General features: G+C 41.7%; 1 protein-coding gene across 1 annotated transcript; it reads left to right on the top strand.

The window, feature by feature from the left end:
• The first annotated feature begins 1,830 nt into the window (after positions 1-1,830).
• gabra2b (gamma-aminobutyric acid type A receptor subunit alpha2b) lies at positions 1,831-25,564 on the top strand. The gene is made up of 8 exons (XM_030794147.1): positions 1,831-1,939; positions 6,259-6,326; positions 10,390-10,610; positions 11,775-11,857; positions 12,839-12,982; positions 17,993-18,145; positions 22,145-22,347; positions 25,259-25,564. Exons 2-8 carry the CDS (start codon positions 6,324-6,326, stop codon positions 25,562-25,564), a joined length of 1,113 nt encoding a protein of 370 aa, XP_030650007.1. The 5' UTR covers positions 1,831-1,939; positions 6,259-6,323.
• Positions 25,565-25,688: the final 124 nt, after the last annotated feature.

Below are 25,688 nucleotides of genomic sequence, written 5' to 3'. Positions count from 1 at the left end.
TTCGTGCGTTTCAGATGTTGTGGGTGAGACAACCTGAACGTGTTCATGTCACTAGTGAAATTTCGGCACCCACCTCGTGAAATAACAGCCGACACGATTATTGTGTACACTCTTTATCAAGTTAATATTTCCGCGCAAATGTAGTAAGAGATGGATGGTTAAATATACAGTATAAAGTTGTTCGTTTAAACTATTACTTACATTTAAAGTAGTTCAGTGAAAACTACAGTGAATAAATAACATGCACAAACATATGTCGTCTCATCCATCCATACATTCGTTACATTCATTGATTCCTTTGCTTGTGGCTGCTGTTTTTCTTTTTGTGTAAGAGTTGGGTGCTCCCCTTTCTAGGTTTCGAACTGTGACATTTAATTAAAAAAAAATAAACGTTGTCAAATTTGTGTTAAATGAGAACATCTCTACGATTCAGTGTAGTTTCCAGGAATGAACTGGACAAGCTCATACTGTAATACAGATGAGTCAATCAATATATCTAAAGTGTATTAGTCCAATAGGCCCTCAAAGCTAGTGTATAAAACAAAGCTGATTTAAGCCAGTATGTGTGCTCATACCCACAGGAAAGGCAACAACATGAATACTGCATGTTGCTCTGTCTAATGTACTGCACATTGCCTACATTAGCATACTCAATTGGGATTTGACTATGAGATCAGATGGACTCACACATGTTCACTCCTGATCTGGGTCATGCCTGGCTGTGTGGAGATGGATGCTTTTCATCTTCTGATGAATAGGGAGAAATATTCAGCCATGAGTAAATGTGGCTTACTATACGTTTATGTGCAATTAACTGTGCTTGTTTGTATTATTATCCATAGAGAAAACAAAAATACTCAAACGACAATCATTTTTAACTTCTGGGTATTTAGGGGTTCTACAATTGTGTGAAATACAGTGGTGCTGTGTGTCGCTCATGATGTAAACACATTTGCAGTTTTTCCACTTTTGTGTGGAGGGGAGAGTGTTAAAAGATAGGAGTGTTAAATCTACTTAATCAGTAGTAAATGGAAGAGTTAGGTACATCCTTCTCTATGCGGTGAGGTATAATTGAGATATAACCCATTGTCTCCTAAGAAGTCCAGCAGTGACTTCTCAGTGTGACTTAAAGCAATATGTATTCATAATATAAGGCTAAATGGTGTGTGAGCATATGGCACAGACCAGCTCATATTAATATATGCCTGAATTAAAGCTAATTATGTTACTGAGCCACACATACCCTGTGGAGAACATGCCCTGCTCAACAGAGGATGGATGTTCTGTTCCTCGGTGTGGAATATTTCTGAGTTGTCTCACAAAAAGCAGTACACTAATAAGTTATATTAAATCAATTGCAATTTTGGCATAGACTGGATTGTAGAATACGCTTTATTTTTTTAAAGAAATTAAGCTGGAGTTCATGATATTACAGCAGGTACCCAATGATGGTAAATCTTTACTGAAATACAAGCCAAAAAACCAAAGACATACGGTTTTGCCAGTTGGGAGTGGCTAAATAACAAGTATTGTTACACTGTCCTTCCTTCATGAGTACAAATTCTCACAGCTTTAAGACTGTCTGTACCTTTAGCAGTTTCTCTGTTAGCACCTGTATCACACCTCTGATGCTTTTGTCACACTTCACATGCTTCTGATGCCATACCAGTAGTCAAAGTCCCACTGCCATAACCAGCGTGTCAAACCCTGCAACCACTGGGGACTCGAATCCAGTCTTCCCAAAATGAAGTTAAAATGTTTTTGGTTAAGTGAAATGTACTGAAAGGATGCTTTTTCTGTTTGTCTTTTTTCTTTCTCCGCAGCACTGTGTCTGCAGATGCCAATTCGGATGCTTTCAAGAACAACATCACTCTCTTCACAAGAATCCTGGACAGACTTCTTGATGGATACGACAATCGACTTAGACCAGGGTTAGGAGGTGAGGAGTAAATCTTGCTAAAGTCCTCTGTGGATTTCAAAATGGTGTGAAAGCCAAAAATATTTTAGTGTGCCCACTGAGGAACATCCCGAGATCCTCCGATAAACCCCTCTACTTGTTCCAGAAATTGTTTTAATGGTATTCTGAACTGGTATGGTGATTAGTTGTGCTGTTTGATAAGTGTTACAAGCTTTGCAGTGAAGCGTGTAGTCACACACAAACACAGATTAGAGTATACAAATAGTATTGTGTATGTGGGAACTACAATACAGTACAGGACAGTTGATCCTTTACTGCAAAAGTAGATCTGTCATTTTCATATGATTGCCAGATGTGTGTGTGCGTGTGTGTGTGTGTGTGTGTGTGTGTGTGTGTGTTGGCTTTTGCATTGACGAGTGCAGTGTGGATTGAGCTGATGTTAACAAACGAATGTATTTCTAGTGGTTCTGTAATTTCCCCAGGAGATGTGCAGTTTATAAAATATTTGATAGAATTGGGAGTTGGCTACTCTGTTTATGATTAAATCTATTATTCATTAAATGAAATGCAGTCAAGGAAGAGATGTTAAATCATGAGTCCTGAACTAATTAATTGAACTATGATCTAGATCATTTATCTTATTGTTTTCAGAACTGCTGCTGTTGGTGTATTCCGCACTCGCAACCTAATTGATTGCATTAAGATTCGAAAAGTAGAAACGCAATGAATAAATGATGAAACTGCATTGAGGTCTTGGCAAGAGTCATATGTTGGATAGAGAAGAGTGTACATTGTCCTCATCATTTATTTATCGGCATAAATGCTTTAAAATTTCTAACAGCCATCGAAACACATTCCTCCACTGTCACTATTTCTAAGACTAGTAACAGTGTTCTTTCTGTTTTTTTCCTCGATGCATCCTTACCTGGGAATAGATCTTGTACCTCAACCAGTTCATTGCTCTCCAAGGTCACTGCCTTACTCAAATGCTCATGCTCAACAGTTTTCACCGTCCCATATGTAGATGGCTGTTTCAAGTTTTAACTGCTCTCGTCCATTGTTGTGTTGCTCAAGGATTCAGGTAGAACAAAACGCCAGTTAAATTGAGATATTATGATCTGAACAAGAAGGATCATACTCAGTTTTGCTCGGGGGCCCTAGGGACGAATAACCTTCTTATGCCTATTGAAGAAACTTTAATGAGTGTTTTTTGCCCATTCAGTCAGCTGAGACTCTGATTGGTTAGGTGTTGTGATTGAAACAGTGCTGAAATGGATTTATGAGGTCTGGTGGTGAAACAGAGAGACAGCAGTCAGCCAGGCCGTATCAACCTTTGTGTGTTCTGGACCTTTCCGCAGTAGTGCACATAACTGTGGACTCAATGGATCAAGCCACCTTCAGTGGGAGAGCAAACAAATAAATTAATCTGAGCCTTTAATCCCACCAATCAACAATTCACACATGATTACATTTTCACCCCTGTTATGGCCACAGAGGAGAACTTTCCACTCAGACTGAGAAGTAAAAGTAAGTTCAGGGGGTTTTTTTGTCGTTGTTGTTGTTGTTGTTTGTTTGTTTGTTGTTGTTTCTTGGGGGGTGGGAGGTAGATAGATAAATTGGTAAACTCAATATGCTTGTGATTTTTTTTTTTTTTTTGCAAAGTCACCATTATGGAATGTTAGCTTGCTAATCTTATTACTGTCACATCTCCGTGTTTTGAGCAGCACGCTGTTTTGAACACGCATTTAAATCAAACTCTCGACAGACACGCCGAAATATGATGCCCACTATGTACAGTTGTCCCCTCAGGCTCTCCATCGAGAGCTAGCTATTCTGACTTCGCTGTTTGAAATCAGATTTTGTTAAGGCCAACTCTTTCTGTGTGATTAACTTTTGCGACCAAACCACGGGGTCATTTTTCACTGTCTGGATGACCGGTTCATATGCTCTGGTCGAAGATTTAGATTTGTAATAAAAAATGCACTTGGGGCTGTGTAAGCCAATCTCTAATTGTTATTGTGCCCTCAGGAGACTATCGATTGAGCTGGAGGTGAAATTGTACTTAGTGTCTGCTCCAGCAAGTATTACAACTCCTGGTATTACAACTGTTTCGATGACAATAATAAGCTAGCGTGCCTGCTAGCTGATGATACAGCCAGAGCACGGATGATAAAAACCAATAAAGAGAGTGCTCCTTAGATCCACCAAAATGACTGTGGGTCTCATTTGCTGTTTAGATGACTCCCATAGCTGTAATGCAAACACTGCAAGGTCCTTTTGAAGGGAATATTTCGACTGTGAAATTGAAATAAGTAAGCCTTCTAATAGCATCCACTCTCAGTGCTTAGGAAATGTTTCTCGCTAACTACCTCATAATGGTTTGAGCAGAAATGGGTGTACCTCGGCCACACAATGCCAAAAATGCCTAGGAGTTACTATAAATGTTCTTTCCCTACAGAATGTGCAGAAGTCCTATGTAAGATTCTTACTTATAATTGGGGGGGGGGGGGGGGTTGTATTTCTCTGCAGCTTCGTCTGGTCATGCAAAATGTGTCTGAAAAGAGTATTTTAGTGAAAGTGTGTGTGTGTGTGTGTGTGTGTGTGTTCACATGTGTTAGTTTATATACTGTCTGCCTGAGTGCTCTGCTGAATCCTAAATCCACATTGTGCTTGAGAGAGCAGCTAGTAGCAGGAGCTCCCACAGGGCAGAGCTGCACAGGAACCTCCCTCTATCTATCCATCTCGTTTTCAGGTGCCCCTGTAACCCCTGTGCCTTAGACTCCCCACAGGAATCAACCCCCACCACACATTTACATTCAGGAGGCCAGAATCCCCACTAACAACACATCTGTCAAACTAAGGACAGTAGTCTTTGGACTGGGAACACCGTGGGTGTAGCTACAGAATGACAAATGGTATGAACAGAGCAATTATAGGGAGCCCGTGTTTGTAGTTATACGAACTTCATTTTTTGGGGAGGGTTTTGTTTGCCTGTAAGAATGAGTATTTGATTTTTGTTTTTGTTTCTTTCTTTTTTCTTTTCTTTTCTTTTCTTTTCTTTTTTTTTTTTTACCCACGTTTGTTTCTAATGAGTTCTTGGTTTGTCAAATTTCAAGTATTTTCAGGCATTGTTTTTGAAATGCTGTGATGAGAAATATAGATTAAAAAAAATACCTCATGTATCATCAAGGTTTTTTCAGAACAGCTCTGATCGTTCGAGATGAATAAACCAGGCCACTTTACATATCTATTAATAAAACAGACCAACAACCTGGGGCAGTGAAATCACTCTTGATTTTTAAATAGTAAATTACCGCCCATCCCCGGGAGGCTCCTGCTTTGTACTTAAGCTGTATCTTTGGAACACGTGTAACACCATGTAATTACTTTCTGGAAAAAAAATCTTATTGCTCCAATATATTTATAAAACACACAGGTGAGATAAGCACAATACACCTCACAAATTATTCTGACATGTATTTCATAGGTATTGTTTTTTTTTTTTCCCTTGATGAATCCTTTATTTCTACGCTGCAAAAGTTTTAAAGTAAAATGCAAATAGAAATTGGTATACGTTTCATGCCAGGGTCATGTCTTGTGTGTAAGTGTGTTGTGAAATGCAGTCCTTCATATACATCTCTGAGTATATGCAAATTACTCTGCCTGTGAGCTGCCTTTAATTTATAACGGTCTCTGTATTAAAAGGCAAATCCATTAAGGTACACTTTACAGCTGTGTGGAGTTTATCAGTGAAAGAAGCCATAAACGTGTGCGTCTGCTTTGATAGTACTTTGTTAAGCTAAATGAACCTCTCTTTAAGATACATGATTGCATGGGGAAAGCAGGCGGGCTTAAAAGAGCATGTTTGTGTGTCAGAGAACCATTTGATGGCAGATAAGAATACATGTAAGCGGGTTTATCAGAGCGCTGGAGTATTTACCAGCTCAGAGACAGGCCTTGCATTTAATCTCGAATGCAATGGAGAGGTGGAGGGAAAGCAGAGAACGAGACGGGAAGACAAGACAGCGACTGTGATTCCGTTATGTCATTTTGGAAGTTGTGAGATTTTATTTTACCCCCCCCCCCCCCCAAAAAAAGGGGGAACATTGAGGATGACGTAAGACAAATACGTGGTAGAGAAATCTTGAGGCGTGCTGTTGAAATTTACGAAGGTCCCGGGACTTGTGTTATTGTTTTGGGAAAGCTGTACCTCATGAGCTGAGTCTCTACAGTTATTGCCATTGTATTAGGGGATTTAATGTTATGAAAGTAGATTATGAGTTTTTCGTTCTGTACAGTTCATCTTCTCCCTCTATTCTTTTGTTCTTTTCTTCCCTTAGATCGTGTAACCGAGGTTAAGACTGACATCTACGTCACCAGTTTTGGCCCAGTATCTGATACGGACATGGTGAGTAACATTTGTTTCCATACAATTCCACCTGAAATATGATACAACAAAGCCCAGTGTGTTAAATCTACAATCTCCCGTTCCTATCAAAACAAAAAACTTCAACCATATCGGCAGAGGATTTGACGAAAACTTTCCCGTTTTCTGAAATAAAGTTACGTTAAAAAAATATACTTCCTGTCAAAATCATTTAGTATGTTTGAGAGAGAGTTGTTCATTCATTTATCTATTTTCTTTGTACAGTCTTTTCATTTCTTCCTCTAAAAGAGCCATCTTCCCATCAATATTTGGGTCAATAGATGTGGCCACATCCTGGATGTCACATACTTCTCTATTGGCGTCTGAAATGAAAAAGGCTGCCATATGACTGTTTTGTGTGTGTGTGTGTGTGTGTGTGTGTGTGTGTGTGTGTGTGTGTGTGTGTGTGTGCCTGGCTGAATTGTATTCTCTCTGCCAGAGAGGACAGAGAGACTTCCATATGAGTCACTCTCTTGCTCTATCACACAGCTGTCTCTTTTATGAACCCTGATTCACAGGGAGCAAACGGGGAGGAATTTTTTATATACTTTTTTAATAGACCTTTTTTAATCACTGAGCACCGCTTCGATCTTAATCCTATTATGGCATATTACACACACACACACACACAAATGCACGCACACACACACACACACACAAGCACGCACACACACGCACACACGCATGCAGGCACATACGCACACACACATACACACACACAAAGAGAGAGGGATACACACACACACACACACACACACACAAATTAATAAATGGCATGCTCTCGTACAGCATTCATGTGTGCTCTCAAAAACATGCTTATGTGTATATTCCTCACGTATGTTACAAATTATGTTGGTAAGCAGGAATTTGCAATGTACTGCATACGATATATCATCCTCTTAAATGTGTGGAGATTAAAGGAGAGATCTCTTTATCAGTCCACAGCAAACATTCATAATTAGCTTTACTGTTTGATTATTTTTTGCTTCTTTGACCTGCATGTCTGTGATGTGTGTAATGGAGTCACTAAGGTCTTTGTCTTCATTGTTCTCTGTTCTGTTTGGCTCTACTGGAGCACTAAAGCTCTGCCCCTCTGACTCTCTGAGATTAAGCCTGGATGCTTAGCCTAGTGCTTCAAAGGCCTGGGATTCACAAAGTCAAGAAACCCCTCTCTCCGTTTATCCTTTCTTTCCAGTTAACCAGACACCCGGCTCTGACGTTGTCTGGCCTCATACCTGCTCACTGCCCCTAGAAAAAAAAAAAAACCCTCTCTCTGCTTCTGCTGCAGCAGTGCATTAAGTTGCCCTGTAACGGATGCTGTTGTGTAGCTGGATTGGATCTGTTCAGAGCAAGGGATGTGGTTTGTTCTGTTCTCTCACATTCTCTCAGAAAAAAAGGAGATAAGCCATATGCATTATGTATTCCATTGTGTGGTGTTCCCTCCATCTCTTCCCTGACTCATTGGTAAGCTGACCCTCTCTCGCAGGAGTGACGCACTCACAGTCGCCTGCCATACTTGTACTTTGATACATTTTCCATTTTCAAAGACAAAATTATTTCTTTTCTTTTTTTCTTTTTTTTTTTTTGGCGTCCCCAAAATCCCTGAAGCTCATACTCTTCCATTTTCTCCCCCTATCGCTTTCTCACCTTCTCTCTCTCTTTCCCTCGCTTTCTCTCTCTCTCTCTCTCTCTCTCTCTCTCTTTCTCTCTCTCTCTCTCTCTCCCTCTCCCTCTCCCTCTCCCTCTCCCTCTCTCTGTCTCTCTCTCTTTCTCTCTCTTTCTAATGGTTCTGACAGTTGTCAGTTATTCTATTGAAATGCAAATTCTGAGACGGAATATGTGTTTATTCCACAAGAACAAATTTTTTACTATACATTTTTCAGGGGAGTCTTTTTTTTGTAAGTTATTCTGTGGACTGAGATTATCCTTATTTATGATGTAGCTGTTTTTCCAGAAATACAGGCAGTACCAATAAATCATTTTTTAGTTTCCCTTTAAGTATTTATCTGTGGGATTAGACATTCCCCCAGTGCACACAAACATATTATCTATAAAGTCCCTGAGTGTAACATGTCATGAATAATAAATGACAGCTGAAAATTAACACACTAAGTCAAATGTGTCCAAAAAAAGATGGCAAGCTGAAGCAAACATTTTAAGGACAAACAGATCATCATCCATAGCATTTTGAGACAGCAGATGCCAATGTTTTGCACTCTTTTTTATTTGTAATTGCTATGCTGTTTATATCTGGTTAGCTTGGACATATCAGCTTTTTGTTAGGTTTTCAAGGCCCTGAGGCTATGTGACTTCTAAACGGTGCATTTCTGATGAGTGATGCTGGAGCCAGTGGGAGGTTTGACCAGTGGTGATTAGTGGTGACCTCATGGCGATCTTCTTAAAAGACGTGTAAACAGGCGCAGAAATGATTACAAGACAGTTTTAGGTAGTTAAGCGTTTTCATTTACCATTACGTCCGATATGGATGTTTTGATTTGTTTTGCATTGCTTTAGCTCTGATTTCATTAGCTTTGCTTTGCTCTGCTTTGATTGGTTTTGTGTGGGAATTGGTTAGGTCTTGTGTCCCAATACCTGTGCTATCTCCAAAGTGCATTTGCAGACACTCAGCAGAAGGCCACATGGAGCAGAAAAAAGAACTATGTCCTTATCTCTTAATATTCACTATCTGACACAATCATTAGTAACTGTCAACATCTTGCCCATGGCTAAAGTTAAGGTGATAAATATCACTTGTGGGTTACATGGTCTCTTAAGCCTGCCTTTTTGTGCTGTGCAGTGGGCCACACCTGAGGCTGAGGTCCTCCCACACAACACGGGCCACGATGAATGATTCTGTGTCCTTTTTGGCCTGATGAAATCGTCTTTACTGGGCTCTCTGTTGCATGGCTCCCTTATGGAGAGACAAGCACTGAAATATACACAAATAAATAAACACACACAAACACACACACATTCTCTCTCTCTCTCTCTCTCTCTCTCTCTCTCACACACACACACACACACACACAATTCTCTCTCTCTCTCTCTCTCTCTCTCTCTCTCTCTCTCTCTCACACACACACACACAAACACACACACATTCTCTCTCTCTCTCTCTCGCTCTCTCTCTCTCTCACACACACAAACACACACGTTCTCTCTCTCTCTCTCTCTCGCTCTCTCTCACACACACACACAAACACACACACATTCTCTCTCTTTCTTTCTCTCTCTCTCTCTCTCTCACACACACACACACACACACAAACACACACACATTCTCTCTCTCTCTCTCTCTCTCTCTCTCTCTCACACACACACTCATACACACACGTGTGCACGCGCGCACGCACAGACACACACACACACACACTTCCAGAAGGCCATTCATACCTATTAATGCTCTGTGCCTCTGAGCCATAGACCATTCTGAGAGAGCAGAACTTGCAGCAGGGTGGAAGGAGGTAGAGATGCAGAGAGAAGGAGAGAGCGAGAGGGTGGGGTGGGAAGCCGACGGGGGAGGGGGTAAGGTTTGTTTAGTTTCTGGATGGCTGCAGTGGCCTCAGGGTTCCTGCACTCAGAGCTGGGTCAGATAGGGACTTGACTGCTGGATCCAGCACAGAGAGGAGCAGCCAGACTGCACCTGCTTATAGAGAGCCATAAACACGGTGTTTCCTACAAGCCCCATGACTGTCTGTTTAAGCACTGTGGATATTTATTGCTCCGTCTAGGCCGCGCCCCACCGATGCAGCTCTATGGCTTTTTGTGATGTGGGAGAAAGTTAGTCGGATATTTTTTTTTTTTATAGTAAAAGCCATACTATGCATCGGTACCCACTAATGGAAGCCTCTGGAAAAGCTCATCTGTGAGACAATACGAGACACTAAGCTAAAATTAGACCATCGTTATGACAGACAGCAAAAACAACTGAAAAACCGAGAGAGGGAGTCGAAAAAAAAAAAAGAGTCAGAGACGATAGCACAGTTCAGTGGTAATAAACAACTTTGCCATGACGGGTTGTTTTGTGATTGTGTTCCACTGACAGGAGTACACAATAGACGTGTTTTTCCGACAAAGCTGGAAAGACGAGCGGTTGAAGTTCGACGGGCCAATGAACATCCTTCGGTTGAACAACTTGATGGCGAGCAAAATCTGGACGCCAGACACGTTCTTTCACAATGGGAAGAAGTCTGTGGCCCACAACATGACCATGCCCAATAAATTACTGCGGATTCAGGAGGATGGCACTCTGCTATACACCATGAGGTAATCAGCGAGAAACTTTTCTTTTTTCTTTCATGATTACCTTTTTTTCATCTAAATGAAGTGTTCTGAGACTTAAGATGAAGGTAACGTTGTTCACGGTCTCTGGAATCATAATGTGTTTGAGTTCAAATGAATGTAGGTACATGAAGAGCTCACATGTTTTAATACACGTTATACTGAAAAAGTATTCAATGAATGTCCTATTCTACTTGCGTTATTATGTGTATACTTCTAAAGTAATGGAATGTTGTTGTGTAGCATGATGTTGATTCATTTGCCATAGCAAACCCTTTTGGTACAGCAACCTCTCCCCTCCCCTAAATTCAGATTACCCTGACTTTTAAACCGATAATCAGGATATGTCATCTAACATTGCCATGCTGGAGTCACAGGGATCATAAACGGTAGCAAAGGTAGCAAAAAGGTAATGAAATCTCTCTCTCTCGGCTTTGCATTAGCACTATAAAAGAATTCTCACTTATCTAACAGTAGAAACACAACCCTCCCCGGGTCTCTGTTCATAACCGCAATACTCTGAGATAGGTGATGGCACTCCGCATCACACATTGCCTTATCATCCCTTTTTTTTTTTTTTTCCCACCCCAAATCGTTTCTCTCCGGCCCCCCCACCATTTTTCCCCATCAACACAAATGCTCAGTACTCCTAAATCAATGAGAGTGATTTAGCAGCTGCCAGTGTTTCCCTGACAAGCCGGGAAGGACAGGGGGATGTTATTTTGAGGTGCGGCTGATTTGATGGAAGCATCGTGCTGACGGCCGAACGGACAGGCCGCAGACAGGGTGTAGGATACCTGCCGGGGGAGACATTTATTCTCAGCCAGTCAATGTCTGAAGCGCATCATTTATGACTCAAATGAGACTTTACTGCTTTGTATTACCACGCTGCAATTTTACTGAAATGTTTTGTTTCATTGGCCCCAGCCTGCAGATTGTGCTTGGATAAAGGCGACTAAAATTCTCCTATCTTTATATAAAACATGATTTCTATTACCTGCTGATGCTACTGTTAGTCACCCCGCAATGCTCCTCTTCTTTCAACTGAAATATTTGGGGTGTGTGTGTGTGTGTGTGTGTGTGTGTGTGTGTATGTGTGTGTGCGTGTGTGTGTGTGTGTGTGCGCGTGCGCGTGTGTGCGTGCTGAAGGCTGACGGTTCATGCTGAATGTCCCATGCACCTAGAGGATTTCCCTATGGACTTCCACTCCTGCCCCCTCAAATTCGGCAGCTGTAAGTACCATGGCAACAGTGATTCATCACTGCGTTATTATGATTCGGTAATAACTGATATGTCACGTTAATACATGTATTTATTTTAGTCTTATTTTGTGCACACTGACACTTTTTACCTAACATGCATGGCAAATTAGGCACAATTAAACTAAGTCTAAGACAGCTCCTATCATCCGCACCAATGAGTGTTAATGGATGTTAAATAACTACAACTGTGATTTTTAACACCATAAAACAATTTTGACACAACAAATAAGTTTGGCAGAGCAATAGCAAAATTTCTGTGAGAAAACAAAATTAGGAAATCCTTACATTTTTACTCAATAACAGGAAGAGTCCTGTTGTAATTTACCTATTTATTTGTTTACTTATTTAATTTGTGTGTGTGTGCATGCATGTGTGCCTGCGTGCATGTACACACGTGTGTGTGTGTGCTGTGCGTATGCGTTTCCACGCATGCTTATGTTTGTGTGTAGCAGCTTGTTTTAACTAAGATTGAGTCGATTTACACCAGTAGATTGGGATGGATTGGAAGACTGATCAATAGATGAAAGGATCTTGGATCAAAACTAAAACTTTTGAGCTCCTTGCAGCTCACAGAGACATTTAAAATCACTTGAATATGTAGCAAAACATAGCGCCATTCATTTACACAGGCAGCTTGAAACAGCTGCCTTCCCTGTAAATGTCAAAGTAATAAACGACAGGTTTTCATGATTCCCAGAGAGACAGGGTGGGAATCATTCCCTAATCCTAAACCCAGTTATTGTTCAGTACTGCTCAGTATTGCTGCCACTCATATATCGTAGTTTTTTTGATATACGTGACATATAGTTATGGGAAGGAGATGAAAGTTCCCTTTGAGGCGATTTGACTGTGACCTGATTTAAACAGCAAGAAGACTGAGACTTTTACAATCACAACACGTACATTCGTACGCAGCATGTGGTTATGAATCTTGTATGTTTTCACCCATAGATGCCTACACAATGACAGAGGTCACATACACCTGGACAAAAAACCCTTCTAACTCTGTAGTGGTGGAGGGAGAAAGTTCCAGATTGAACCAGTATGACTTATTGGGTCAAACTGTAGGCAACGAGACCATAAAATCCAGCACAGGTAAGTAAGAGCTTCAGTCAACTCTTAATCATAGCAGCAACACATGGAGTATCTCTATTAGATGGGTTATAAACCGAAAAGAAAGCCCTCGGCTGTTTGTGTAATGTCAGCTGTTTCCAAAGTATAAGTGAAATGATTGATTGAAAATGAGTGTAATAATAGTGGGTCGATATTAATCATGTTTTCGTATCTGCGAAACATACATTTTATCAGTTTTGATGCTTGCGTCCGAATACGTAACGTGAGACATTTTCAGGGTTGAGGTGGTTATATGTAAGGATATGGTTCGCCGAGCTCTGTAAATTGTACCGGTGTTGGAAACGTCTTCCTTAGGCTAATGTACTTACAGTGCTGCTGTCACCTGGGAGATGAAATCTCTTTTGTCCCTTACGCCTCTCACTGCTTTTTCCACTCTCTTTGAACAAGGCTTCAGTGTGTCGCCTTGTACGTGTTTTCTCACCTTTGCAAATGTTCTGGCACCGTACCGCTCTTTCTCGTGATGTTGTCCCTGGAACCTGCCAACATTTTCTCCTGTGTTGTTATTTGGTTACGCGGTAAAGGTCCCAGTAACCAGCGCAACGAACGTGCAAGAGCCTCAACAAGATATTCCACTTCTGTTAAGTATAGGAAAACCCCACCGGAGCTCTCAGGAGTTTGAGTGATGGCACAAAGGTTTCCTAGGGGAGGAAACGGAGGAGCTTGCTCTCTCTCTCTCTGTCTCTCTCTCTCTCTCTCTCTCTCTCTCTCTCTCTGTCTCTCTCTCTCTCTCTCTCTCTCTCTCTCTCTCCTCTGTCAGTTGAAAATCATGAGAGAAAAAACACAGAGAGAGGAAAGCAACGTGTGTGGAAGGATTTACTCTTTAGACTGGGATGCACCTCCACCATTTGGCCTGTCAGCTCTACGCCAGTCTACCGAATGGTCAAGTGTTCACATGGGTGGGGGTGAGGTGTGGGCTTCATTTTAAAAAGAGTAACGGAGTATTACAGTAACACAACAGCAACCTTTGACTCCAGAGAGTTCACGTCACAGAGAGATGGATTTAATAAAAAAAAAAAAAACCCTTCCACTTCATTACCCTAATGCTTCAGTACACCCATTAATCAAACCTAACTGCCAAACACCAAGCAGTATTAACCAACATTAACGTTGTTCACCCATCCCTGAAAGCATCAGATAGTCATAAACAAACTATTTCTGGAATGTGTTTTTTTGTAATTGCCCCAGTATTTCCAGTACAGTAAGACATCTCAAATATGTGAATATATTTTGATTGTCCTTGAGATTCCCTGCAGATATTGTACAGGCCCTGCGCTTAGATTGGCGACAACAGTAAGATCAATACAACACTGATTGATTTGTCCTCAGTAACTGCTCTATGCCTCTCTGTGCCTGTGGACATTGCAGACTCAATGGAGGAGTCTGGACGTAATGCAATATTCTAATGCCACTATTCTGGATCATTCTTAAGTCACTATCTTTTTTTTAAATTTTGCTTTTTGTTTGTTTTTTGGGGTGTTGGTTGTTTGTTTTTTTTTTCCAATCAGATCACCCTTGCCATTTTGTAATCATCTCATTGTCAGGTCAACAAATACAAGTGTTACACTGTAAAAAAAAAAAATACATGTTATCATACATTACATACTGTGACATTAGGGTTAAGTGCTTCTATATTATTTCCCTTTAGAAAGCGAGAAAGAAAAAATATCCCAGAGTGTTTTTTACTGCTCAGGGAAATATTGCTGGCAAACCTCCCTGTGTCTGTCTCTCTCTCTGGAGGATACATACAAAGACCTCATCAAACTCCATTGTGTGCTATCTGGAAGTGGTCCTCAGTATGCAGAGACTGATTGTGTCAGCACTGTGGATTCTCTCTTTAAGAACAATGATTCTTTTCCTGATTGTTTGACTTGAAAAGCATTGGTCATTATGACAGTGTCAGCGTGTAGTGTAGCATGGGGGAGAAATGTAGGCCGTTTGACACTCTTGATTGGAAGGTTCAGCCCTGAGCCATGCTATTTAAGGAACATTTTACGTGAAGTCACAAATTCTATGTCCATTTAGCGACAAATCACTTCACTTTTTTTTTTGTGTGTGTGTGTGTGTGTGTGTGTGTGTGTGTGCTCGTACGAAGCAGCAGCACAAAGAAACAGTTATTCACAAAACCAGAACATCAAACAACCCCGACGCACGAAAGGTTGATTTGCTATTTCGTTTTGCGTTGTTTTAAAACACAACAGAAAATTTTAGGAATCATCATATTTGGAACTTCGTTACTGTAGATTAGCATGACGGTGTTAATGATTTCTTTTATGTTCATCCCTCTTCTGTTTTCTTACTAACCACCTCTCCTCGCTGAGCAAGTTATTCCCTATGCCTGTCTCTCTTTTTCTCTCCTTTTCACTTTTCATCTCCCTTTCTCTCCTTCTCACACTCGCTGACATCCACACCTACACATAGACACAGAGGCATCACATCTATCTTATGTCTTTGTGAAGGTTTCATCATCTGGGTCTAATTAGGGTGTACATGCTTCACTGTTGGGTCTAATCAGAAGAACAGAGTTGTCTAGGGAAAGCCTGGTCGCCCAGCTTTTCTGCTCTCTGATTCATTTGACATTTCCATTTCAAACAGCCTGAATGGTGTCACGGTTGTGAACAAGGCAAGAACCGCTCGTACTGTCACTAATAAGATGGCCAGTTCCCTGTTTTCATTTAAACCCTGTGATGGGGGATGGTCTGAGCGACTGTGTGTCAGTCTTCACACCAGACAGAAGGACGTTAAGAAAGAGGATCATAAGTAATGACTCGCATGCCTTAGCAGATAGTGGTAAGGGATTTAAGTTAGTCAATATTTAGCACTGAAGGATGAACAATACACTGTAAACAGTGCCCGGACACCGTTAAATACATAAATAAAGCTGAGTTGTAAAAAGTGATGCACAGGGAATTCCTACTGATTGAAATTCAGCTTTAGGGTGGGTGAGTTGGCTCTGACACGATGTCTGTTTACAGCATATAGGAATGCATGTTAATACATATATTTGTTGTCCCTTTGGTTTCCAAAGAGTACATTTCCATTGGTTTCTGTTTCTTTCAAATTCTCGTTTGAAAGGCACTCAGTTCATTTGAATACGATCTTTCAAACGAACTCTAGTTTTCTCACTATTCTCCAGATAAAAAGAACTGTATTCACCGTCGAACAATGCAGAGCTGAGAATTGGCCCTTGTACTGCTTTCTGTGAATGATTAGAAGTGGAGGATGAAAACCGCTGAGATAAATGTACACATGGAGTGTTTGGCGTGAAGTGACTGGAAGGACCATACGGTGGCTGTAATTGTTGTGGTGTAATAATGAGGCTTTTGGACGACAGACTCACTGTTATTCTTCAGAGGCAGTTTATGATTTTATCTCTGCTTTACGCTTGGGACTCAGTGAATGTGCAGACCTGAGGACCCTGTGCTATACTGTCAAGGGCTTAATTTGGTCGATCCAAGATAACATCGTGCTCCTCAGATTGGTGCGAGGCAGATGTCGGGCTGAAATGCTTTGTCAATCATTTTCCTCTTAAGACTCTCAACTTGCGCTTGGAGTGTCGCCGCAGAATTGTTTTGTTTGGTTTGGTTTTGTTTGGTTTTGTTCATTTCTTTGTTGCTTCTGCACATTTTGAGTCAATCCGGTGGCCTTGTCCTTTGGAGAGCTCTCTTGTCCTTTTGTAAACCTTTCAATCCCAAACAGAGAGTGTGTCCTGGCCCTCATATCAATGACCACACAGCGATTATGATCTTCATGCTGTAATTACCATCTCCACACTCAGAGGAGAGCAGCCTTAAGCTTCTCCAGGAGAAAAAAAAAATCCTAGAACAGGAGTCCTCCCCCCACCAGCTTCATTCTCCTCTTCTCCCTCCAAATCCACAGCACAGAACAGTCAGGACAGGCATGGCAAATTGAATTAGGGATATTCTCAGCTCTGTTCAGTAGGAAAGCGCTATACAGCTCGTTTTCTCTCAATTCCTGCACAGGGTATGTGTGTGTGTGTGCGTGGGTGTAGGCACATGTGTGTCTTTACGTGTGCGTGTGTGTGTGTGTGTGTGTGTATGAACCTTGCATGCCTGTGACAGAGAGAGTGTATGTGCATGCTCACATACACTGTGCGCGTGTGCATGTACTCAGGCAGATCTGGGGCTTTATTAAGAGAGAGAAATAGCACACAATTTATACTCAAACAGAAGGGGGAGATACTCAGTCTTAGGGGATTATGGAACAGTGAACCCCCCCCCCCCCCCCCCCCAGACACACACACACACACACACACACACACACACCCGACCCCCTCTGCCTGTACTGCTGAAAAGGAGTTCCCCCCACTGCCAAGTGGCAGCATCAAGGCATCCTCTACAGAGTCGACAGGACCCAGATAGATTCCTCTGTTCTGTTGCCATGGGCAACGTTCATCTTTCTCTCCTTCTGTCTGGTGGACAGTTCTCTGTGAGGTGTCCTCTATTCCAATACAGGCATCATGCCACGTTTTACGTCTCCAAAAAAAAAAAAAAAACATTCAGATGTGCAAATTACATTGTGGCAAGGCATTAACAACATTGTTCCATTGTCAGGTTTATTTGGTGTTTCTCCATGCTATTGTCTTTCCCGACAATCTGGACCGTAACAAAAATAGAGGTACGGCAACACGGTGATGCAAATTCACATCCAGTTATTCTCTGTGCTAAGGTCTATACTTGGGTCTGTTGAGATGAATCAACATTATTTGGGATTTACGAAATGGAGCTGTTCAAATGATTGTTCATTAGACCCCAACCGCGTGGGAGTGTTGTTGTTCAGTCAAAAATAATCATCAAGGGTAACCAAGAGTGAACTGAATTACACACTGGCAGCTGTTCTGCGTGTGGATCCATGTAAGACGCAAGGTTCAGTGTATCTTTATGCTGTGGAAAACTGAACAGTTTCCAGTGTTTTGGGGTTTTCTTATTCTGAGTTATGCTGTCTCCGGTCCAGGTGAGTATACTGTGATGACGGCGCATTTCCATCTGAAGAGGAAGATCGGTTACTTTGTCATCCAGACCTACCTCCCCTGCATCATGACTGTCATCCTGTCCCAGGTCTCCTTCTGGCTCAACCGGGAATCTGTGCCTGCCAGAACCGTCTTCGGTAGGTGGATACATTTGAGCTTACATAACACCCTGATATATGCTATGTGAGCATTATTGGCTCCATATTATACATTGAGCACAGGGTTATGTGTTTGATTATGATGTCCGTTTGGCTGTGCTAATAGTCAGAAATCTTGTCTGTGATAGAGAAATACGCACATGTGCATCTACATCTGTAAAGATTTATTTTCTCAGTGTAACTGGATTAGATGGTTGTTTCAAGGATCAGTGGACATAGTGTGGGAAGTTCTTTTCTCTGTCCATGAATTAACTTTGTACTTTCCAACTCGGAGGCAAATGGCAGACCATTTCAAGATCGATTCTCCACTTTCTTCAACGCGATTTCAAGTTCTAGAAACAGATGAAAGTATTTAGCTAGGAAAGATCCCCATTTATTGAATGGGCTTTAGGGATTTACAGTGAATCAAGCAGGAATCCCATCTCTGTTGCCAAGGTGATTTCCTAAATGTCTGTGTCGCTAAGCAGGTAATGTCCAGGAAGTGAGCCAGTCTGGCAAGAATCCACCTCTTTCCACACAAGCCCCTCCCTGCTTTACCTCCTCTCACTCCCTCTCTCTCTCTAACACACTCTCTCTCTCTCTCTCTCTCTCTCTCTCTCTCTCTCTCAAACTCTCCACTCCCATTCCAATTCATCGTGCCATCTTCTCACACTCTTCCTCTCTCTCTCATTCTTTCATATCCAGTCATTGTAGATATCATTTTCATAAGCAGACTAGTCTCTGGGCCTCTGTCTCTGGATATCGAAGACTGACACCTTGGTTCAGTCGGGCATAGCCAACATAAAGCTGTTAGGGAGTGTCTGTTCCCTGGAGACAAAGTCTTGAGTTGTACCCTTATCCAGCTGCCATCCCACTACCAGCCTCTCCCTGCCCATCCAAGCGGCCTGTGCGTCTCACAACACGACTCTGCATGACAGTATAAAAGCCAGTCCGCATCTCTCACCCTTTAGCTGTGTAATTAAGTACATGCCCAAGGCGAAACAGCTGGTTCAGTCATGTATCAAGTGTCAAGTGAATAAGTTTCAAATGTCAAGTTCATATTTTGAGTTCAATTGTAATTCGCAAAGAAATCAGAGTAAAGCACAGAGGGAAAAATTTAACATTTAAGATAACCTTTTATGATAGATAAGAATGTAAAATAAAACAATATGAAAATGCTCGTTTGGCAATAAATCACGGTACAATATGCCGGCATTTGTTTGCTTGTTTGTTTGTTGCTTGTTTACTACAGTCATATTCATCATAAAGTGTTACGTGGGTCATGGTTATAAATGAACAATGTTCAGACCATTTGCCCTCATATATTTATTGAGAATGCACACTGGGCATGGATAAAGGCCCTCATTGAAATGGCTATTGACTGCTTCTACAGTCTGGCGAGATTAAAAGATATAAAGTGCTCTGAGGGAATGAGTAATTGTGAAACAGGTCAGTGAGGTTCTTCAGTAGTGTGGAGGATGTTGTTCAGGTTCTTTTCAGTGTTCTCCATGAAGGCTGGTGGGGGGGGGGGGGGGGGGGGGGGGGGGGGGGGGGGGGGGGGGGGGGAGGGGGGCAGGTTGCAATAGTATAGAGTTCTTATATAGTGTCCTAGTGTTGGTTTACATTGATCAGCGGCTCAGCTGAGTCGGAGCGCCTGTGTGCCTATAAAAGGTCGCCTTGGATTTTTTTTTTTTCCCCTTTGTGCACCACTGTACCCCATCTTCACACGTGCACGTGCATTACGCCACTGACTTTACTGATTTTTTTTTTTTTCACGGTTATCCTGCGTTTTTTTTTTTTTTATATAATACGTATTTTGTGTTAAGAAATCCTTGAGCTTTTCTCTTAAATGGCGCGCGCCCCTCTTTTGTGTGGCGTCCCTCAAGCGAGAGCTGTAACCATTGGCTAGTCTTCTTTCAGCTCTTCTCAAGTTATCTCAGGAAGTTCTGATTAGCTTTTTTCAGTCAGAGCCTTTCTGTTTACCCCCCCCCATGTCAAAAGTTCTGTTATGTAACTCCACAACCGAAAATTTAAAACATCCCACCTAATCAATAATGGGATAATTTATGTGCATGTGTTTTAAGTAGCAGTCAGTGCACACTGTTTCAGCGGTTTAAAGTCCATATGAAAGGTTGAGCATAACATATAAAGCATCTACTCATGAATGAACTGGAATACCAACGGGTTGGAGGAGAGATATGTTCAGTGAAAACTGCGTACAGGCATATCTCCCCATGAATCTGCCATGTAGTAAAAAAAAAAAAAAAATCAGGATTCGGTATAAAATTAAAGAAAAACGGTTTGTCATGTTCTTTTGATGTACATTTATTCCCCTACAGTTCTTTGCGGTGCTCCATCAACTTCTGGATCATTCATTCACTGAACTCTGATCCATCTGCTGTAACAACTGCTGGCCTCTCGATAGCCATTACAAACCATGTGGGCTGTCTTAAAACGCTGATGTTTCTGTTCTGGGTTTAATGACATTTAGGGTTGATTAGAGGTACTTAGTTAATATCAGCTTCAGTCAGTTATGAAATTTTAATAACTATATTGTTATGATCTGGGATTGTCAGGTGAGATCTGCAAATGAGCCCAACACCCCCCCCCCCCCCCCCCCCCCCCCCCAAAAAAGCTAGGCTTAAAGCTGTGGGAAAACAGGCTTTCATTTCAAGTGAATCGCACAGAATGGTGCTTTAAAATTGTATAATTAGTCAAATTCAGTCCATTTATTCTCATGTATAATGCTTTAAACTGAAAGAAAATTTCAATTTTTGATTCTCCAATCACAGAATACTTCATTTTTAATAAGCCTCATTATTAGCAGTCTCTGCAGGTAATTTTGTTGCTATGGCGCTCTTTAATCTTTGCTGTCTGATCTCTCCGTAGAGCCAAACAGTGTTAGATCTCTGGCTTTCGCTGCCACCATGCCTAAGTCCCACAGATCCCCAGATTAGCACCATACCCTTGCATTCAGCATCAATATGAATGAGGCGATTAGAGATGAGTGCAGTTCAGCAAACAAATCACCCGCCTCCCAAGCAATCAGTTTGTGCCACCGCCCCTCCTCTGTCAACTTCCCCTCTCAGACGCCATCCATTTTAATGGCAGGAGTCCTACAGAGTCATACTGCACATTTCCATCGGGTATTTTTAGATAGTATATACTGTCATCCTGCATAAAAGTGATTCGGCACAATCCGTTTGACCGTGTTTCATGGAGGGACGGTGTGGTGCAGTCTTTTGGTTTTAATTCTCTCTTTGTTTTTTGAATGAAGGGGCTGGTAGCCTCTGTCTCACACCTCCGAGTGGGGTGCACCGGTCGTGTCTGAAAATGAATCGGAAATGTGTGTTGATTCACTCAGACGGATTTCGGTGGTTTAAAGTCCCCTGATTCTCTGTTTGACGCTCCTCTCATTTTCGCATTGAAATTAGAGTGATGGGTTTTTTTATATAACGGTGTCGTTTGGTGGCGTATGGAAACCCCCTCATGATGTCATTGGTCCTCTGAACAACTGGTGCCAAGTGTGTCTGGGGAATTGAGCAACTAAGAAAATGTTATTAGGATAGCTTTTTAAACATGCTCCTGAAAGAATGTCCTCGCAACATTTCCTTAGGCGTTCAAAGCATTTTTACCTGGTTCACTAATTAACTTTCTAAAAATACGGTCACATCCTTTCTAAATACCTTTTCCAAAATTCATTAATTAACTAGTTAGAAAGAAAGAGAAAAGATGAGGTGATTTTACAAAGGGAAAAAATGAAAAGATACACTTATGTTTCAAAAGAACCGAATAACTTTCATTCAGTCCAGCGATGAGGTGCCCATACAATGGAAGTAAATGTGGCTGAACTGTTTTTTGTGTGTGTGTGTGTGAGTGTGTTTGTTTTTTTTTGTTTTTAGCTCAGCTTTGCTTGATGCGGGTTTGATTTGGTATCATGTTGTTTCATTTTGACTGAGACTACCGTCCTTTTTCTCTGTGTCGGCTTCTGGTCCTTAGGTGTAACCACAGTCCTCACCATGACCACTCTGAGTATCAGTGCGCGAAACTCCCTGCCCAAAGTCGCTTATGCCACAGCCATGGATTGGTTCATTGCTGTCTGTTATGCCTTCGTCTTCTCCGCCCTGATCGAGTTCGCCACCGTCAACTACTTCACCAAGCGTGGCTGGGCCTGGGATGGAAAGAGCGTTGTCAGTGATAAGGTAAATGGGAGCTGTTCTCATCCACCACACTCAACTTTGTGTGAAAGCGAACATATTGATCTCATTGGTTGCATGGTATTGGCTCAGTGGTTGACTGAGGAGTCAGTAAGGTGAATTATCAGGAGATTTCCACAAGTGAAATGTGTTCCTTTGTGTTCGCATTCAAATGCGGCTACTGCAGTTAAGAGCAAACGTGAATCAGGACCTTTTGGAGAAGTTGGTTGTACTCTTATTGTTTATTATCAGTAAATATTGTTTGTGTTCATCTTAAAAATGCAAGTATCCATGTTCTTAAACTGCGTTAAATGATGCCAGTCAGGTGTATCCCCTGTCAGGTGTATCCGCTGCCCTTGTATTTATGACGCTGTTTTAATGGGGTTTTAGCTTACATAAGGAGGGTTTGTCTTGTGCTTGTTTCATTAATTGTCTTGTCTTTGTGCAGAGGTATTACAGAAATGATAAAAACAGGCTCTGAGCCTTGTTGAACAGATTCACTCAACCAAACCCACTGGAAAAAAAAAACAGAAACCATCAGGGCTCATCAACGGCAATCACTCTGTAAATACCTGAAATTACAAGTTTGAGCAACACTCCATTCTGTGCAGGAACGCCATGTTGGTGATACTACCGCTACATGGTCTGGGATTAACAACAAAATTGCAGGAGATCAAATCGTTATGACTTTATAGTGGAGCTTCACGGGCCTTTTCCCCCAGCGTCTCCCTGTTAATCCCGGGATGGCCGTTTTCTCGCGTCTAATTAAGGAAGGTTAATTAAGTTAATGCTGCTCACTTAATGTACACATCCCACTTAATGGATATACAGGTCCACACGTCAGCTGAAGGTGCTACATATGTTGGACTATAGACCTGATGTCTGACAGAGCTAATAGTATTCAGCATGTTTACACCATCTATTGAACTGTGAGAGCCTGAGATTTCTAGCACTGTAGCACAGTGGATTGCAATCTGTCGCGAGTGAGGGTTGAGAATTGCTTTTTCTCCAACCTATATGTGTCATTAGTTATAGTTTCTGAGATCTCATCAGTTCCATATTCTTTTTCAACTTCTCAGAATCTTATATTTTTAAGCATCAGAGGGAGACCACCATCCTTCAGTTGCCGCTCATTCAAAGTTAATGCAGCACCTATACAGTGAGAACATTGCTTATTCATGAGTGTGTCTCTCCCGTGCTCAGATTATACTAAGTAAATGTCAGCGGGCCAATCAGATGTGACAGTCTGCTAAATCAACTTGTCTCTGTCAGTAATAGGAAAGCTGTCCAGTTAAATAGACATTGAGGGAGGTGTATTTTTATTTTTTTTTTTTTTTGCCATGTTGGTCAGAAATCTCTTAGAAAAATCACAGGGTTTTGCTGGTCATGTGGAGCTTAGAGCTATCTATAACTGCATGAGTTTTATCATTTTTAGGAACTGGTTCTTTGGTTTGTTCTTCCAGTCAGCCTGGCACTATTCCAGAAGAAAATGGCAATTAAAATGACTATTACAGCTTTTTTTTTTTTTTGATATACTGATAATATTTATCAGTACTTATAGTATCAGTATATAATGTGGGAGCACTCAGCACTTAGGTAAAATCTAATGAAAATCTCTTTTTCATGCATAATAGGTAAGACTTGTTTCATTCAGACAGCCAACAAAGTATGAAGTGTAATTAATGGATTTGACCCATAGCATTTGACTCATAGTATCATACTAGGCTGTCTGACGAGGATAACTCATATTCAATTCTTAACAGTTACTTTGGCCTGGCTGCAGAGACCAGAGTTTTCCTCTCTTTCTCTCTCCCCCTCTCTCTCTCCCTCGCTCTCTCTCTCTCTCTCTCTCTCTCTCCCTCTCTCTCCCCCTCTCTCTCTCTCTCTCTCGCTCTCTCTCTCTCTCTCTCTCTCTCTCTGTATGTGTGACAAGTTTGCATTTAGATTGATGCATTAGCCTTTCCCCAATCCCATTAATTACCATTACGATGCTCCCGCGGGTGTGTTCATCGGGCCTGACAGGGAGGGTGCACTGGTGGCGGATGTGAGTAAGAGGTCTGAGAGGCAGCATCACTGGCAGCCGCGTCTGCATACTGCCCAGCAGCTGTCGTAGCCTTTGGCTTCCACCATGCAGCAGCTCTCAGCATTTATCAAACGCAGCCTCTCTTGTCTTCTTTTCTTCTCTTCTCTTCTCTTTTCTTTTCTTTTCTTTTCTTCTCTTTTCCATGTTCTCTCAAATTTACTCAATCCTTCACTCTCACATTTTCCAGTGAAACCTCGTAAAACTTCATGATACTAGCTGCGTCTGAAATGGCATGGCATACTACATACTACTCGCATACTGATCTTGACGTAAAAGTAGTAAGTAGTTTGCAGTACACGACAGTCACTTGGATGATGTACTACTCTGTCGAAAATTTGCAGTATACAACCAGAGCTCACTTCGTTGGGTACTGCATCCCATGATGCAACGCGGTGATTTCCAATTGCCAAAAACTTGGTGGACAGCGCCAGAAGCAGCTCTAACTTCAATTCCAGCTGCAGTTCCGAATATAAATGTATCAGCTGCATTTTTTTGGTGTAGTAAGTCTTCATATGCTTTCTTATAGGGCTAGTTTTGATAGATGTTTGTTGTAGCCGTGTGTTGTTCATTTTTTTAACAGAACAAATAACCCAAGTGATAGCAGACGTGCAGTACACTACACAAAAGTTCTCATACTTGCATACCATACTGTATACTAGGGTGGGCAGTAGTGTGCAGTACACAGTGTATACTGGGCCAGTATGCAGTAGGCTCGCATGCCATTTTAGACACGACCACTGTATATTTCCCACTGTTATGCCACACCTTTGTGCTTCCAATGTATAATAACCAATTCATGCTTAATTAAAGACTTTTTTTCTCATTCCTTCACAGAAAAAGGAGAAAACCTCGGTAATTAAAAAGAACAACGCCTACGCAGTCGCGGTGGCAAACTACGCCCCCAACATTACCAAGGATACCGTGCTGCCGACCATCGCAAAGGGCGGGGTTGCCGATCCGAATAAGGCCAAAGCAGAGGGCAAGCCAGCCGAGAGCAAGAAGACCTTCAACAGCGTTAGCAAAATCGACAGGATATCCAGGATCATGTTCCCTGTCCTCTTTGGTACCTTCAACCTGGTATACTGGGCCACGTATTTAAACAGAGAACCGGTTATCAAAGACATGGTGCCTTCTGTATGAGCTGTCCTTCCCAAACAGTGTTGAGTGTTCTGAAAACAGGACTAAAGACAAACAAAATCCAACCAGGGACACACAAGCAGTGGATTGTTGCCAGATCCTTTCTCCCTGTATTTCTCTAGCTCCG

Source organism: Chanos chanos, chromosome 2 (assembly GCF_902362185.1).
Source record: "Chanos chanos chromosome 2, fChaCha1.1, whole genome shotgun sequence".
Lineage (NCBI taxonomy): Eukaryota > Metazoa > Chordata > Actinopteri > Gonorynchiformes > Chanidae > Chanos > Chanos chanos.
This window is presented reverse-complemented; position numbering and strand designations above follow the sequence as displayed.

Bases quoted from the DNA above. Each gene is read 5' to 3' on its own strand.
- gabra2b (XM_030794147.1), top strand. The intron at 12,983-17,992 runs GTAAGTAAGAGC...TCTCCGGTCCAG, and splicing joins GACCATAAAATCCAGCACAG to GTGAGTATACTGTGATGACG. The intron at 18,146-22,144 runs GTAGGTGGATAC...TCTGGTCCTTAG, and splicing joins GCCTGCCAGAACCGTCTTCG to GTGTAACCACAGTCCTCACC.